This window comes from Malaya genurostris, chromosome 2, assembly GCF_030247185.1.
Source record: "Malaya genurostris strain Urasoe2022 chromosome 2, Malgen_1.1, whole genome shotgun sequence".
In the NCBI taxonomy this organism is placed as follows: domain Eukaryota; kingdom Metazoa; phylum Arthropoda; class Insecta; order Diptera; family Culicidae; genus Malaya; species Malaya genurostris.
Window position 1 is genome coordinate 337,607,173 of NC_080571.1, and position 15,695 is coordinate 337,622,867.

The window sequence follows — 15,695 nt, forward strand, 5'->3', positions numbered from 1 at the left end:
GCTAGCAGTAAACCAGCAGTAGCAGAGAACTGAATTTTTAGTTAAATTCAAGAACTAATCTCAGAATCTAGATTCTGGTCCACCTGCATTCTGAAGTTAATTTTAGGTTCCGAATTTAGTTTCATACTTCTATTTAAAAATTTAGTTCCAGATTACAGGTTCAGAATTTAAAACTATGACTCTAGAACTAAATCCTATTTCTGGATTTTGAAAATGGTTTCAAATTTTGGATTTTTCAGAATTCATGAACAAAATTCAGGAAATGAATTTTAAATCTGGATTCTGAAATTAAGGTAGCGCTTCGCCGTGGTCACGGGAGTTCGCTGCCTATCCCGGGGTTTCACGCACTTTACCCAAAATTGTGAGAAAACGGGAAAGAAAACGGAAATTCCAAGAACATACGATTCTAGATAATTAATTTTTCTATCGATTCGTATATAAATTGTGCCTGATAAACGTTTTTATCGAAAGATTTCGTGCGAGTTATAAAAATAAATGAGTTTTTCCTTATTCTTTCGCACGCACACAATGTCAACGCATGCATTGGGGTGTGCAAAATGCCACATGCGGTAGACGCTAACAACATTTCTTTTGTTTTCGTTGTCCGTTCTCTCTGCGTAAACGTTGAATATAGATGAGTAGAAAATGTAAGTAAGTGTTACTACTTTGTAAAATAATTACTATTCATGTTTCAATAGAACGAGAAATCAGTAATGATTTTCATCGTTACTAGCTTTGACGCTTTGTTGAAAACGTAGCACATCCCTACTTATGCGAGTTGTTTATAACGAGAAAAGGAAAAAATAAAACAAAATGTTTAACAAAACTCGCACGAAATCTCGCGAAAGAAAAGCTTTCTAACTGATATTTTTTGCCAAATGCATAGTAAAATCATTTACCTACAATTGTATGTTTTTGATTTTTCGTGAATCGGGTTAGTATTGGAGAAATTGGCAATTTAGGGTGAAATTTCGGCGACAAAGCATAGTATAGATGCTTCGTTAAAATTCTGGAAGCGAAGCAATGAAAGTTGAAAAATATACACAATCTAATACGAACAATCTAATACGAATGATTTATCAAGAAGTGAGAAAGAAACATGTCAGTTTTATTCGTATTCATGTCCTCCAGTTATGGCTGTGACATTACCCACCCGCCTTTTTCTTGTGACTCTAATGCTAGTTAATTTCAATACAACAGACAGCGATGGGGTTAAATCAACTGTCCAATATTCTGGCAGAAATGCCAGACAAAATTTTGGGCGTTTGCGTACTAGAAATGCTTCTATGCGATCTCAAAATTCAAAAGTATGACGAGAAAAAGCAAACAAAAACCGTATAGTGATAGCAAAAGCCATTAAATTGGACGATTGTTTATAAAAACTTCGAAAATCTGCAAAAAAGTCTGCCTAATTGCAAATCTGCTAACAACCGGTGTTGCAATTTTACATACCAAACTGAAAGCTTAAGGTTCATTTTGTGCGCCGTTTTTCTTATGCACCGGTTTTCTTTCGTATGCATGATCGAAATTGAATCATTGATTTGCAATGAATGCAATGCGAATTAGTTTATCTTTAATTGATGTCGACTAAATTGAATCTCTTAAAGAGCCGAAGATCCGATCAGCTCGTAGCGTGTTTCTTTCGTCATAATGCAGTGAACTGGGTAGCAAATGAGTGAGCTGGTGAGCTGCGGTTCTTTTGAAAAGAGCTGTGAGCTGTCAGCTCACTTCAATGATTCGATTCACTGGAACAGCTCAGGAGCGAATTGCCCATCTCTAGTCAGAACGATGGCTCCGAAGACAGGTAGAAAAGCAGATTTGTACCGTCACTAACACATTCAATTACGAACGGCAATGCGAAAGCGAAAATGATGATGTTGAACACATCTTTATACTAGTATGGGGTCGTGTGAAAATATGCCTTGCGAAACAGGGTTGCCATATATACAGATTAATCTGTATTATCATTATTATTATTATTATTATTATCATTATTATTATTATTATCATTATTATTATTATTATTAGAATCACTCTTGCATACCGAAGATCGTAGATACATTTCAGACCAGGTCATTGCAATTGTCTCGTACTGAAATTTCGAGAAGAATCAGATATCTTCGAACTTCATAGCTTCAATAAAAATAAACTACAAATTTGTCGTACCTAGCTTCCTATATTAGCAAATTAAAAAGGAATTGTTTCAAGTTTGGAATATATAGTTGTAGAATAGTAGCTGTTTAATGTAACTAAACTGTACTTTAATGTAGGTGTATCGCTTCAAATTCTATTAGTGAAAAAGAGGAAAGCTTGCACAATTCATACAATCAATCAACTAACTGATATTCGGAAAAGTGATGGGAGCGTGTCAGTTTTTTCGTATTCACGACATCCAGTTATGTCTCTGACATTACTCATCCGCCTTTTTCGGAAGAAAAATCTGTACATCTGTATCGGGAGCTCAAACACCTGTATTGAAAATCTGTATATGGAAGTGATAAGAAATCGAAGCACAATGAAATGAAAAAGTCTTTAGAACTCATATTTAACGAAACCAAAACTTTTCTTAGTCTGAATTTTATGATGTTGTAGTGAAAAAATGCTGGAAATTGTTTTTGCGTTTGAGCCTCTCGAAATAATGATTTGACGAAAAACTTTTAAAATCCAATCTGAACGTGAGAACTTAATCTGATTATTTTCACTTTCGTTCATTAGGTATAATGCAATTGGCAATCTTTCTTCTCTACTACCTTGCGTTATGGCCGAGGTCATCATCTTTCCACCAGATAGAACATATGTGTTTACTGTCCTTAACATACTCTTTTATAAAAGTTCTATCCTCTTTTTAGAATTAACACACAATCAGGAAAATATTTTCATTTTGAAAAAAACAATCAATACCATTATTTAATAGATTTTAACTCGATCATTATTCAATTTTTGTCGTGAATACGACTTACTTTACTATGGGGTGCCTTTTCAAAATTAGCCATATGGAAGAATGGGCAGAACTTAATCGTGAATATCTCGACTTGTATTAATGGTAGCAACATAATTCTTTCACCATTTCATCAAAAATATGATCAGGAATTTAGGATAATATTTTGAACAATGTGAGATAACCACAAACAACTCAAAAATTAGGTTTTCTCAAAATTTGAAAATAATGCGGAAAACTCTTTACTTTCGCTTGGATTTTTCGCGCAAGGACGACGATTTTGAGGCAGTCAGGCACATATCTTCAACTGAATGCGTATAAAAGGGAAACCGTGGTCGAAAATCGATCATTTCTTTTCGTGTGTTCGGTGGAAGCAGACGTCGTGGGAGTTAAACCATCAACCAGCAGCGACGGAGAGTGCACCTTTTGCGTGGTTAAAACCTCAAACGCTCAGGTAGCAACTCTCATTTGCTTTTCGGTAGTCGTAACGAGAAGTTCAAATTTCAGATATTAGTTCCGCAATATAGGTTTAGTATTCAGAGCCTGCGTGCTGAAACTGTATTCCGGAACTAATTTCAGTTTCGAAATTGCAGTTCTAGAATTCAAACTGGATTCTGAGTCTGTTATTGGTTCTAAATTTAGTTCTTGAACTCAGGGTCCAGTTCTTTATTCCAGACTTCTTCTATTCGGTTCTTTTTAGAACCATAATAATACTCGTAAAGAATTATGCGGAAATTTACTTTACTGTACTCTATACAACTCATTCTGGTAGTCATGGCGGTCTTCAAGTTTCAGAGCTTAGTTCCGGAATACTAACTCAACTCGTCACTGTTCATCACGAACGCTTTCATAAAAAGTTCTTTTCAGAGCCACCATTTTTTATTATAATGAACTATACTGCTTATTTCATAATATTCAATTGCGTTTCAGAATGTTTAATGTAACTAATATGTAGTTTAGTCTAGGCGCATCGTTTAAATTTCTAGTAATGAAAGAGGGGAAAGTTGCACAATTCAAACAATCGATCAATTACCAATTCGAATTCGGAAGCATAAATAAAGCGTGTCATATTCGTATTCACGACATCCAGTTATGTCTCTGACATTACACACCCGTACTTTTTTAATCCACGCTATCAAAAATCTGTACAAATCTGTATTTTTTAGAAAAATCTGTAATCTGCATATGCAGAATCTTGGTCACAAATTTATGTGAAAAATCTGTAAAATGCAGATTAATCTGTATATGTGGCAACCCTGCTTACTCCTTCAAAACCGTCGACTATGGCAGGGAAATCCGGTATGCCGGAGATTTTTTGCATGCAAAATAGGACACTGCTAGCTATTAATCAAAATTTCAATGATATACAATTAAAAATACATGGCTATGAACATTCAAATCAATGCGTAGAAATATTTCCAATCAAATGGTGACATAATATTAATAATTGATACAAAATTGACTGAGCTGTAATTGTTCAAAACCTGACCACATTTCTACATGTATTTTTCTTGAGTTTCTAGTTTGCACCGCTATATAGAAAACAAAAATGTGTTCCACATTAAAAAATGTGCAAAGCATACAAGTGAAAATCTACGTTGCGTACGACTTTGCACACATTAATAACCATTATGTGGAAGCTCGAACGCAAGAACCCATAAGCGAGTGCTGGGCTGCTCGAAGTGCCTCTACAGGAGAATTGCTACTTGGTGATTGCTTTTTAAAACAACCGTTATGTTTCTTACAAACATTGACATCTCTACTTGGATGTCGGTTCATAGTGCGACCTCGATTCGCTGCATAACGCATTCCCGAGCGAAATTTAACGCTATAAAATAATTACACACAAGCAAAACTTGAACACAAATTTGGTACAAAGTGGGTCAATATCCGAATCCCTTCCACTATGTATAAATACTATTGCATACATTTCGGCAAAAGGCCAACAGTGCATTTTCTTGGTTCGCGTGACCGGCGTTTTTCGAACTTTTACACAAAAAAGGTAATTTGGTATTGTAACGACTGATTGAACTGCAAGGCTTTCAAAAATTTCTGCTGAAAAGATAATGAATCCGGTCATAATAAATATAAGGTAGTTAAAAAAGAAGATTGAAACTACATTATACCCAATAAACGAAAGCGAAAATAAACAGAATGAGTTTTCATTTTCGGATAGGATTTAAAATGTTTTCCATCAAATCATCATTTCATGACGCTCCAAAACAAAAATAACTTTCAAGGTTTTTTCAACTACTACTACGTAAAATTCAGATGCAAAATTTTTTTTGGTGCCTGAGGCTCTGAAGACTTTTTTATTTCGATGTGCTTCGATTTCTTGTAATTTTCATGCAAAGATTTTCGATCCCACGATACAGAATTTTCTGCTGAAAAATACAGCTTTAAATTGGCAACCCTGCCTGAGCGTAGTTTTAATAATGTAATCGCGTTCGTATATTGAATCCGAATACGACCCTTCAAAAAAATTCTTTAGTTTCGTTCATAAACGACGCTAAGCGAATTGAAAATCCGCTGTAAAAGAAATGAAAAATATTTGTTCTTTGAGTACTATAGCAGAGTCAACGTATCTAATTGAGTTTAATTAAATGAAATTAAAATATAATGATATTTCACGGCACTTTCCATGACACAGAATCTGTGTAGCGAAAATAAACGAAAAATCGGCAGTTTTACAGAAAAATCAGTGAATTTGGTAATCCTGGTAACTTCATCATTCGCTTTAACCCAGAAACTAAAACATCGCTAGAGTAAAACATCGTCTGTTCTCCACATTCTTAGTTGTTCATTCGAAGCATTGTCTCATTTAGATAGTTTCTCGTGATGAACATATGAGCCTTAGTGAGCTCAAGAATTTTTGTAGAGTCGTGTTCGACCAGTAATCGAATACGATTCTTTAAGTTAAGTTACATTTAAGCTGTTCGGGGACCACTAATGTAGCGTTTACAGTATTGCTGATTGCCAGCATGCAGTCATATCTTGTTGACAGGGTTGCCACATTTAAATCTGCATTTTTCAAAAGAAAAATCTGTAAGCTCAAAAACCTGTATTGAAAATCTGTATATAGAAGTGATAAGAAATCGAAGCACAACGGAATGAAAAAATCTTTAGAACCCAAATTTAAAGAAACCAAAACTTTTCTTAGTCTGAATTTTATGATTTTGTAGTTGAAAAAACGCTGGAAGTTGTTTTTGCGTTGGAGCCTTTCGAAATAATGATTTGACGAAATACTTTCAAAATCCAATCAGAAAGTGAAACTTGATCTGATTGATCAATTGGTAATCTTTCTTCTTTACTACCTTACGTTATGGCCATCTTTTCATCTTATCAGAAGCAATTTTTGAAAGCATAAGCAATTTTTAATCCACGCTATCAAAAATCTGTACAAATCTGTATTTTTTGCCAAAAATCTGTAATCTGCATATACAGAATCTTGGTCACAAATTTATCTGTAAAATGCAGATTAATCTGTATATGTGGCAACCCTGCTTGTAGATCGTCGTTTAGCAGTGAAAATCGGCGATCACGTTTCCAATGAGTTTATCCAGCCCCCTGCTATGACGTCATGAAACTGTGGCCAGCATCATTCTGCAAAAACCAAAACAATGAAGAAGAATGGCTAACAAAAATCTGGATATTACAAACTACTTGTTTATTCGGTACCCTTTAAAGCACTTCCCCGCAAATTATCGATCAGAATATCATCACTACGATAAGGAAATTAAGATTTTACTCGAATTAAAATGCTCGAATGTTTGTTTACCGTACTTTGAGCGCTCTGATTGCCCACCAAATGCCCCAGATGTTGGCCACGCTAGCACTTGTTGGAGCGCCCTAGCCTTGCCATCGGGCTGAGTTTATCGCTTCGTCTGGAATTCCGCAGGGTAGCCATCTCGGGCCTTTAATATTTTTACTGTATTTCAATGACGTCAACTTTACTCTAGAGGGCCCTCGTTTATCATTTGCCGATGACGTTAAGATCTACTATTACATTCGAAGCCCAGAAGATGCAGGTTTTTTTCAACGACAGTTGTTGTTGAGCTTCGCCGAGTGGTGGAAAGTAAACCGTATGAAATTGAATCCTGAAAAATGCTCGACCATCACGTTCTCGAAGAAGAAAGAGCCATTTCATTTTGATTACTTTCTGGAAGGATCCCCGATAGTCAGAACGACGTGTGTTAAAGACCTTGGTGTCTTTCTCGATGAGCAACTGACATTCAAGCAACACATCAGCTATATCGTTTCTAAAGCTTCTCGCAACCTAGGATTTGTAATGAGGATGGCTAAACATTTTACAGACGTGCACTGTTTAAAATCTCTGTTTTGCTCGCTTGTTCGTTCATCCTTGGAGTACTGTTCTGTCGTTTGGAACCCTCACTACATAAACGGAGCTCATAGAATCGAATCGATACAACGCAGATTCATTCGCTTCGCCCTACGGTCCTCACCAACTACCAAGCTACGAAAGTCGCGGGTTATTAATCGGTCTCGATACACTACAAGTTCGTCGAGATGTGGCTCGTGCTTCATTGATAGCAGATGTTTTGACCGATAGGATTGACTGCCCTGCTTTGCTCCGCAAAATTAATATCAACGTCCGACCCCGGGCTCTTCGCAACAGTGCATTTATTCGACTTCCTTTACGACGAACTAACTACGGTGCTAACAATGCTATTATTGGCTTGCAGAGATCATTCAACCGCGTTTCATCAGGATTTGACTTCAATCTATCACGCAGTAGGATACTTGGAATTTTTTTTATATATTACTAGCTGACCCGGCAAAAGGTTTTCTTGCCTGTAAGGTATGTTCCTATTTTACTCCTTGATAATATAGAAATAACAAACCTTTTATCTGAACTTGAGAAGATCTGTTAGAAAATATTTTTGATTAGAAACTCTTATTACTGTGTTCTGACAATTATTATGTTTATTGCAATGCCTTATAAGAAAAAACATTTTTAGTTTTACCGTTTTCAGCGTATACAAATAACGACGTAGGTTTGCCAACTCGTGAACAGGCGACATACAATTGACCATGTGAGAAACATGGAAACTCTAAGTTGATTCCACATACTTTTTCAATGATTGACCTTGTGCCTTGTTAATCGTCATTGCAAAAGCAAGCCGAATCGGGAATTGAAGCCGCATAAAATCAAACGGCAAATCATTCGGAATCATAGGCCCTTATTCTGCGAGTCGAGTGAGGTGAGATAAGTCGAGTCACCCGAGTCGAGCGATTCTGACAGTCGAATGAAGTGACAAAAATCACCAGGATGAACTTTGATGAACTCTCACCGTATTAGGTTTTGCACGATGACGACACAAATGAACTGCCGATGAATCAAGTTCATCATTGACAGTTGAGGTGTACTTGTTTTGTTTTGCGACTGCGAATAAAAAATTGAAAAATGACGAGAAAGTGCTTGTTAAAAACGTGTTCCAAAGTGAAAAGAACTGAAAAGATTGCCCTGTATGCGTTTCCATCTTCAAGGAGCGATATTTGTATAAATCGCATAAATGAAGAACGAAGAAAATCCTGGATTAAAACTCTGAGACTTAGTGAGGATTTCAGTTGGAAAAACAAATATTTATGCGGCTTGCATTTCGTTTCCGGTAAGTCAATCACAACTAATAGTGAAAATCATAATAAGTTTTGTGTTACAGGCCAGCCTGCTAAGGCAACTGACCCCTGCAGTGTTGATTGGGTACCATCTCAGTTACTACCGTTTACGGACTTAGAAAACTCATCTGAAGTGTCCTTTGACTGTGAGGAGGAAGACGACAGCAAAAGCGAACCGTTTGCGAATTGTTCGGAAAGTAATGACGTTGTGAAGGCAAAAGGCATAACAAAAACGGATCAACATGACCATGCGAAAATGATCGCTTCTTGCAGCGAAGCGGAAACTTCAACAGAAGTATTTATTGTTTCGAAAGACTGCGGTGTACAAGCAGGAGGTTTGCATTCATTTTTTAGTGTTGGATGTTTTTAATTTGTGAACATAAATGTTAGTAGATACAATTGTGGAATTGGAATATACAATTGTATAATATATATACATATATACATAAAGCATCTTAGCATCAATCATTCTGTATGTAAATCCCAAGCATAAAAAATTGCAGCATTAGGGTGATATTTTTAAATGCAAAACTTTAATCTTTTGATTACCGGATCTAGGTATGGGGCACTTAATGGTTATACATAATAAATATTTAGCATTATCTGTAATTGACATAAAGAGGTAAAAATACTTATATTTCTTAGCATAGAAGAAATTAATAGAAAATAGAAAGGTTATGCAATCACTGTGAAAATCGACTGTTGAACGGAGTGTCGAGTGTCATATACCATTCGACTCAGTCGTCGAGATCACAAAATGTCTGTGTGTGTATGTGACAATGTCACTCGATTTTCTCAGAGATGGCCGAAGAATTGTTTACAATATATTCCAAAAGTGAACTTATTGCAGACAAGAGTACAGTTGTCGCACTCGTTTGATTTGTTGATAAGTTTCGAAACCTCTTCGAAAAAAAAAAACACAATGGCGGAAAATGAATATTCTTGGTTGTAGTAAGGTCCAAAAAGAGACATCTGAAAAGTAAAATGCCGTTTGGTTAATTTTGATAAGCGTCATAGTTTTGAAGTACGGGTGACACCTGGTACTATTCTAGTAAATTCGATGGCTCGATTTCAGAATGGTCACAACATCATTGACTTGATAGTCAAAGTTTCTTGCATTCTTGTAAGTTTAAATAAACCAATAATACATTAAAACATTGTCTTATCATTTGAAATGCTGACGGGAATTCAAGTTGAGTCCATCATCTACCTCCATAACAAACTTCCAATTAAAGAAAAAATCAAGAAAAAAGACGCGGAAAATTAATGCGTGAGGATGCAGATCTCTCGACAGCTGGATGCATGAAGTAATGTGAAGTTTTGAAGTTAATCGTTTTTCCTATGAAGTTACACCCGGATCAGCTCCCATCCCTACTTATACGAATATTCTTTCATGGTACACGTGGATATGGAGTGGTGACCACGGTATCTAGAAACGAGTATTGGACTAACTTTCTTTCCCTTTCTTTACTGCTGGTTTACGACACTCGACACGGTTGATGTTCAGTAATTTCATGTCAGGCGAATATTCGGAAGGTCAAGCAATATTTTCGATGGAAAAAATAAAAGTACTCCACTGAAAATTTTTTTTTTAAATTTTATTTAACTTGTTCGTGTAATATTTGGCCAGTAGCTCCGGTAATATAATATTTTCAAAATATATTTCAGATTTGCTACAAGCTTCAGTCCAGCAGTATACATCTTTTTCAATTCGTATGCAGATGAATTCGGTATCACTCCAGATAAAAAAAATACCGTATTTAGAATTAGTTATGAATATCTGCGCTTGGACTTGTAGATAATAATGATGATTATTGTTTAAAAAAAAACTGTTTTGGTTGCTTGTAATATAATCAAGATCCGCCATACGAAACTGATTATTGAAATTACTTTTTTTGAACAGACGAAACGGGCACTTTATTTCAATACAAACTCTACCGCAGCAGTCGCATTCCATAATCATATCTGGCGTTGCAGCTAAGAATGGGCGTGTCTTATCAATGAATATACCACATTCTAAGAAGCGGATATTCTGGTGGTTTTGGAGCACTTTTTGTAATGCTTTTTTTGCTCTGGGTTCGTTATCCCTGCCATAACGGATTGCTTCCGAATCAGCTCGTGATAAATGAGGGTAACATATTGTTCTTAATAATGACATTTTCTTGGGTACTGTAACTGTCGAAGTATGGATACACTGATGTAACAAAGAAGCTGTTATTCGACCTATTCGGATCCATCGCCAAAAAATCGCTACGAGATTGTAACCGTGTCAATTTCTCAATTTCTTCAATTTGAGCTTCGCCTACACTGAGCTCAACTTCGCTTGCAATTTTCCTTATGATGTCAATACCTTGTGTTTCTAATTGTGTATCAAATAGGTTTACAAGCAACAAGTTTTTGTTTAACAGGATGTAGTCAGGTACGTAGTTTTGGCGACAATTTAAACAGGAAACTTCTGTACCGCAAAATTTATGAACTATAGCGGGTTCTTCTTCATCTCCCTTCAATGATGACACAAAAGAGAGAAAATCTCTTTTAGTTGTGTTTATGTTAAGGTCATCGTGTCGTGATACCTTAAATCCATAATCGATCTGTTCAACCGGATGAAACAAATCATCTTTCATGCGTTTTGCAGGTCTTGCCCAGTACGATGGAAGGTCGGTTACGCTTAACTAAATCGCAAAATAATGTACAATGAAGTTAATTCGTTGGGCAAGCTATATGATTTGTATACTTTGAGTGTTGATGACATGAAATGTAGATTGACCAGCGCGTAAAGAATACTGCTAACATGTGAACATGTCTCACTAAGACCACATACGCAGTTGCAGTGTGCAGATCGAATCCATCCATCTCTCTGTATAATTATCCATGCTATTAACGGTTTCTCATTCAACTTCATCGAATGCGACACCTACACACCGATAAACAGTTGACCAGTAATAATGATTTTTATTATAACTTATAAACGATATTTTAACAGAACAATGAAAAGCTTTATTCGAAGTGACTTAAATACCTTTCCTCTCATAACGTATAAGTCGTTTAGAATTCCACCACTCACAGTATGAATTAGTCCAGCTTCAAATTTTTTATATGCATTGATACTTCTCGTATTTCTAAAACTATCTTCATTGTTAGCACATCTATTTAACAAATATTGTACAACGTGACCCGCGGTTACCGTCGTTGGGAACTCTGTTTCGCTTAAATTTGCAATGTACGGATCAACAAAATCTATGTCCTTAATTTTTGCATTATACCTCGCTCTGCTAGCGGGAGACAAACCATGCACGTAAGCGGATAAATAGGTTTTTTGGATGTTTTTAACTGCACACATGTTACTGTTTTAGAATTTTTTACAACTTTTTAGTTTAGGCGACTAGCAAATTTTTAAATTCAAATGATGAACCTCTGATGAACTTTTAAACTGTAAACAAGTACTAATTAGGTTTTGCACGAACATGACATAACCTCACAAAAATGAACAGAATGAACTTTTTTTGACAGTCGACGTGTACTTGTTTACAGTTTAAAAATTCATCAGAAGTTCATCGGTCGAATGTAAAAATTGCAAGTCGCCTCACACTCAACAGATTCATACATATATCGCTCCTAGATGCTGGAAACACATACAGGGCAATCTTTTTAGTTATTTTCACTGTGGAATACGTTTTCAACAGACACTTTTTCGTCATTTTTTCAATTTTTAACTCGCAGTCGCAAAACAAAACAAGTACACGGCAACTGTCAAAGATGAACTTGATTCATCGGCAATTCATTTATGTCGTCATCGTGCAAAACCTAATTCTTGCAGTCGAATCTGGGTGACAAGAGTCACACGCAGTGAGTTTCAAAGTCGGTACCGGTAAAGCAAGTGACAGGAGGAATATTAACCGAAAAATCTTAGATATTTTCAAACCTTTGATGTTGTTATTAAACAACAAAATAATTGTATCTATTATGTTGTTACTTTTTAGATGTCCTATGAAAAATTCAATTCTCATACATTAGGATAAATGTATACTTTCAGAGAATTAGAAGATCAGTCAGCTTCAAGACACGAGAGAGCGCGGTCGCGTGTGTAGCAAGATGTGTGCTTGGCAGTGAACCAGCCTTTTTCCTTTCGATTGAGCACCAATCTATTGGTTTTTAGTTGTGATTTAAAGTTGTGAATATCGTGGAGGTGATTATTGCGGAAGTGATAGATTCAGCATATTAAGTAGCCCAGATGTTCAGGCAGAGCAGATCAGCTAAATTAAAATTGGTATCCTTCAATAGAATAAAAGGAGAGTAAAATATTACGTAGTATAATATAACAGAGAAGAGAAGGAAGAAAAGTGGAGTCTAAGGCGTGTGAGTGAAAAAGAGTAAGCAAGATAGCAAGCTTCACATAGCCTGAAAAGTGTGCAAAAATCTTGGTTCAGTTGAGTAGTGTGTGTAAGAGCGATCTTAAGAGCACTCAAATTGTATGACAACCGTTGCGCAAGTAGGTAGAAAAGGTAACCAATACTAAGGAGATACCGGTAAGTGAACCGATATTACATAGCCAACCTTATTGAAACGTACTGTCTTGAATATATAAACAAAATGGCATGCGATCACGAATGGCGCCAGAGTAAAATAATTGAGCTGGGTAAAGGTCAACGAGTGGAGGTTTTATTCTTAAACTCCAAATCAGTTGTTAGCGCGTTAATAGATCAATTAGGAAGACAAGATGAGGCATTTCGAGCACATAATTTTTCAGAAAGGGAATTCAGGCATTTAATCGCCGATTCTATTGAAAATGGGAATGTTTTTTGCAAGTATTGGGGAGAGGGTTACTTGGAGAGAGCCGAGCGAATTAAGTGCAGTAGTATAGGTGTCGAAATGGAAATCTTGCAAGCAACTGTCGAGCTTTTTAGAGTGTCCATCGGCATTATTAATAACGGTTCGGAAGTGATGGTGGTGGAACCACTCACGAACGTCAGCTCAGCAAGTCTAGTAGGAACTCAATTGAGAATGTATTACGAGCAATATGATGGAGAAAATCAGTTTGGAAGTGTTACCAGATCATTGACGAGAACGGAAATGAAAGCAAAAACAAGATTGAACGTAAATCTTAATGAGTGCGTTAGGCAAAGTAAGGATGAGGAAGTAGTTTTTTCCTCAAATCAAAACGATTGCTCTCTATACGATTATCCAATCTTGATCAGTGACAATTTAGGAGATATTGAACGAACAATCGTGCCGTTTAACGATAATGATAATAGATTTAAACCACCAACTGCGATAGAAGCAAGCAAGATAAATAAAGGTAGATATTATAGAGTACGTGAATTTAACTCGCACAATCTACTAAAGGTGAAGGAAATGGAGAAGGATGGAAACTGTTTGATTAGGACATTACTAGATCAGCTTACTGGACCAAAGGAAAACGATCTGACTAGTGATGACGATATTATAAACTTTAGAATAATTATTTCGGACTACATGAAAGAAAACAGGGAGCGATTCGAGCCATTTTTAAGTGAGAGCTTAGAGCAGCAAGGATTTGAACAGTTCTTAGAATATACTAAAACAATGGGATCATGGTTAGGCCACGAGACTATAGTGGCTGCAGCTGAAATATTTGATAAATTTATTATCATATATCAAGATGATAACCCGTGCATAAGGATCGGAATGGAAAGAACAGATGAGGTTGACATTTTAAGAATTTTATTCACAGGATATAATGTTAAAAACCACTATGATAGCGTGGTAGAAGTTTTAGAAGATAATACGGATAATGGAGGTGCAATTGACGTCATGAGGGGGGATAGACGATTAGAACATAGAAATTATATTGAACAAATCGAGCGTGACAGAGAAGCTTCGAGTATCCAGGAGAGCTTAGAAATTGAGGAAAATGAAAATGGCATTAGAGCACTTGTACATCTCGAGCTTGGAACAACGATAACTAGAGAGGATTTATCACAAAAAGAAAATCAGGATAAAGTAGTAACAACGACAAGATCGAAAATTCGAGGTGAAAACAAAGCAACGGATGAGAGAGAAGAAGGAGTAGGTAAGAAGAAAGCAAGTAGAAAAAAGGTCGAGCATGATAACGGAAATAACAGCAATAATTATGTCAAACGTGGTGAGGATTGGAACGGGACGACAGCAAGTGCAAATATAGAGCTGATAAGAATAGGATCATTGAACGTTAGAGGCTGTAGAGGACAAGATAAAAGGGATAACATTGATGAGGTGTTCAAATTCTATGGAATAGATATTGGAGTACTTCAGGAAGTCAATACAGAGTGTGAGAGAATAGTAACCAGGAATTACAACTGGCATGTTACCAGAAAAGGTCAGAATAAGTCAAGAGGATTTGCAATACTAATCAAGAAGGAAGCGAATGTTGAAGTAACTGGTACAAGATGTATAGGAAAAGGAGCAGTATCAACGAAAATAGCAATCGAAAATGGATATGAACTTATATTGGTGAACGTACATGGCCCAAATAAAAAGCGTATAGTTTCCTGACCACCTTAGGTACAGTGCTCAATCAAAAGCAGGTTAGAGAGAAAATAATAATAGTTGGTGATTGGAATGCACAGATCGGCACAGAAACAATAACAGAAGAAGATAGCAGCTGTGTAGGTGAACAGTTAGGATTCAAGCATAGCAACGATAATGGGGATGAATTCAAAATGTTCCTGCATGTCCATAAACTTATTAACATATCTTCCATGATAGGAAAAAATGTTAAATCAACATGGCGGGCCAAGGATAAAGAAAGTCAAATAGACCACATGGTCAAGCCATCAGATGGAAAAGTTGGATTTAGATATATCCGAGGATTATGGACAAGGATCGAAACAGACCACAAACTCATTCTGGCAGCAATAAGAGTACCGAAATCATCGAAGAGGCATACAAAAGAGAAAAAGGACAATAGAATGGAGCCCTCGGGTTTAAAAGAGGAATCAGTGAGAAAAAAATACCACGAAGCATTAGGTAGTGATGCATTAAAAGTTGATTTAGATAAAACGAACATAACGGAAGCTTACCGGGAAATCACAAACAAAATGAAACGAGCAGCAAACAAGGCGTTGAGTATCTGCAAGATACCTCTGACCCCGCGAAGAAGATC

General features: G+C 36.3%; 1 protein-coding gene and 1 pseudogene across 1 annotated transcript; one reads left to right on the top strand and one right to left on the bottom strand.

Moving 5' to 3' along the window:
* Window positions 1-8,229: 8,229 nt before the first annotated feature.
* On the top strand, window positions 8,230-8,963 carry LOC131427910 (uncharacterized). Its single transcript, XM_058591492.1, has 2 exons — window positions 8,230-8,568; window positions 8,620-8,963. The coding sequence occupies exons 1-2, from the start codon at window positions 8,364-8,366 to the stop codon at window positions 8,943-8,945; spliced, it is 531 nt and encodes a 176-aa protein (XP_058447475.1). The 5' UTR covers window positions 8,230-8,363; the 3' UTR covers window positions 8,946-8,963.
* A 1,157-nt stretch (window positions 8,964-10,120) lies between these two features.
* LOC131429354 (uncharacterized) lies at window positions 10,121-11,915 on the bottom strand (annotated as a pseudogene).
* Window positions 11,916-15,695: the final 3,780 nt, after the last annotated feature.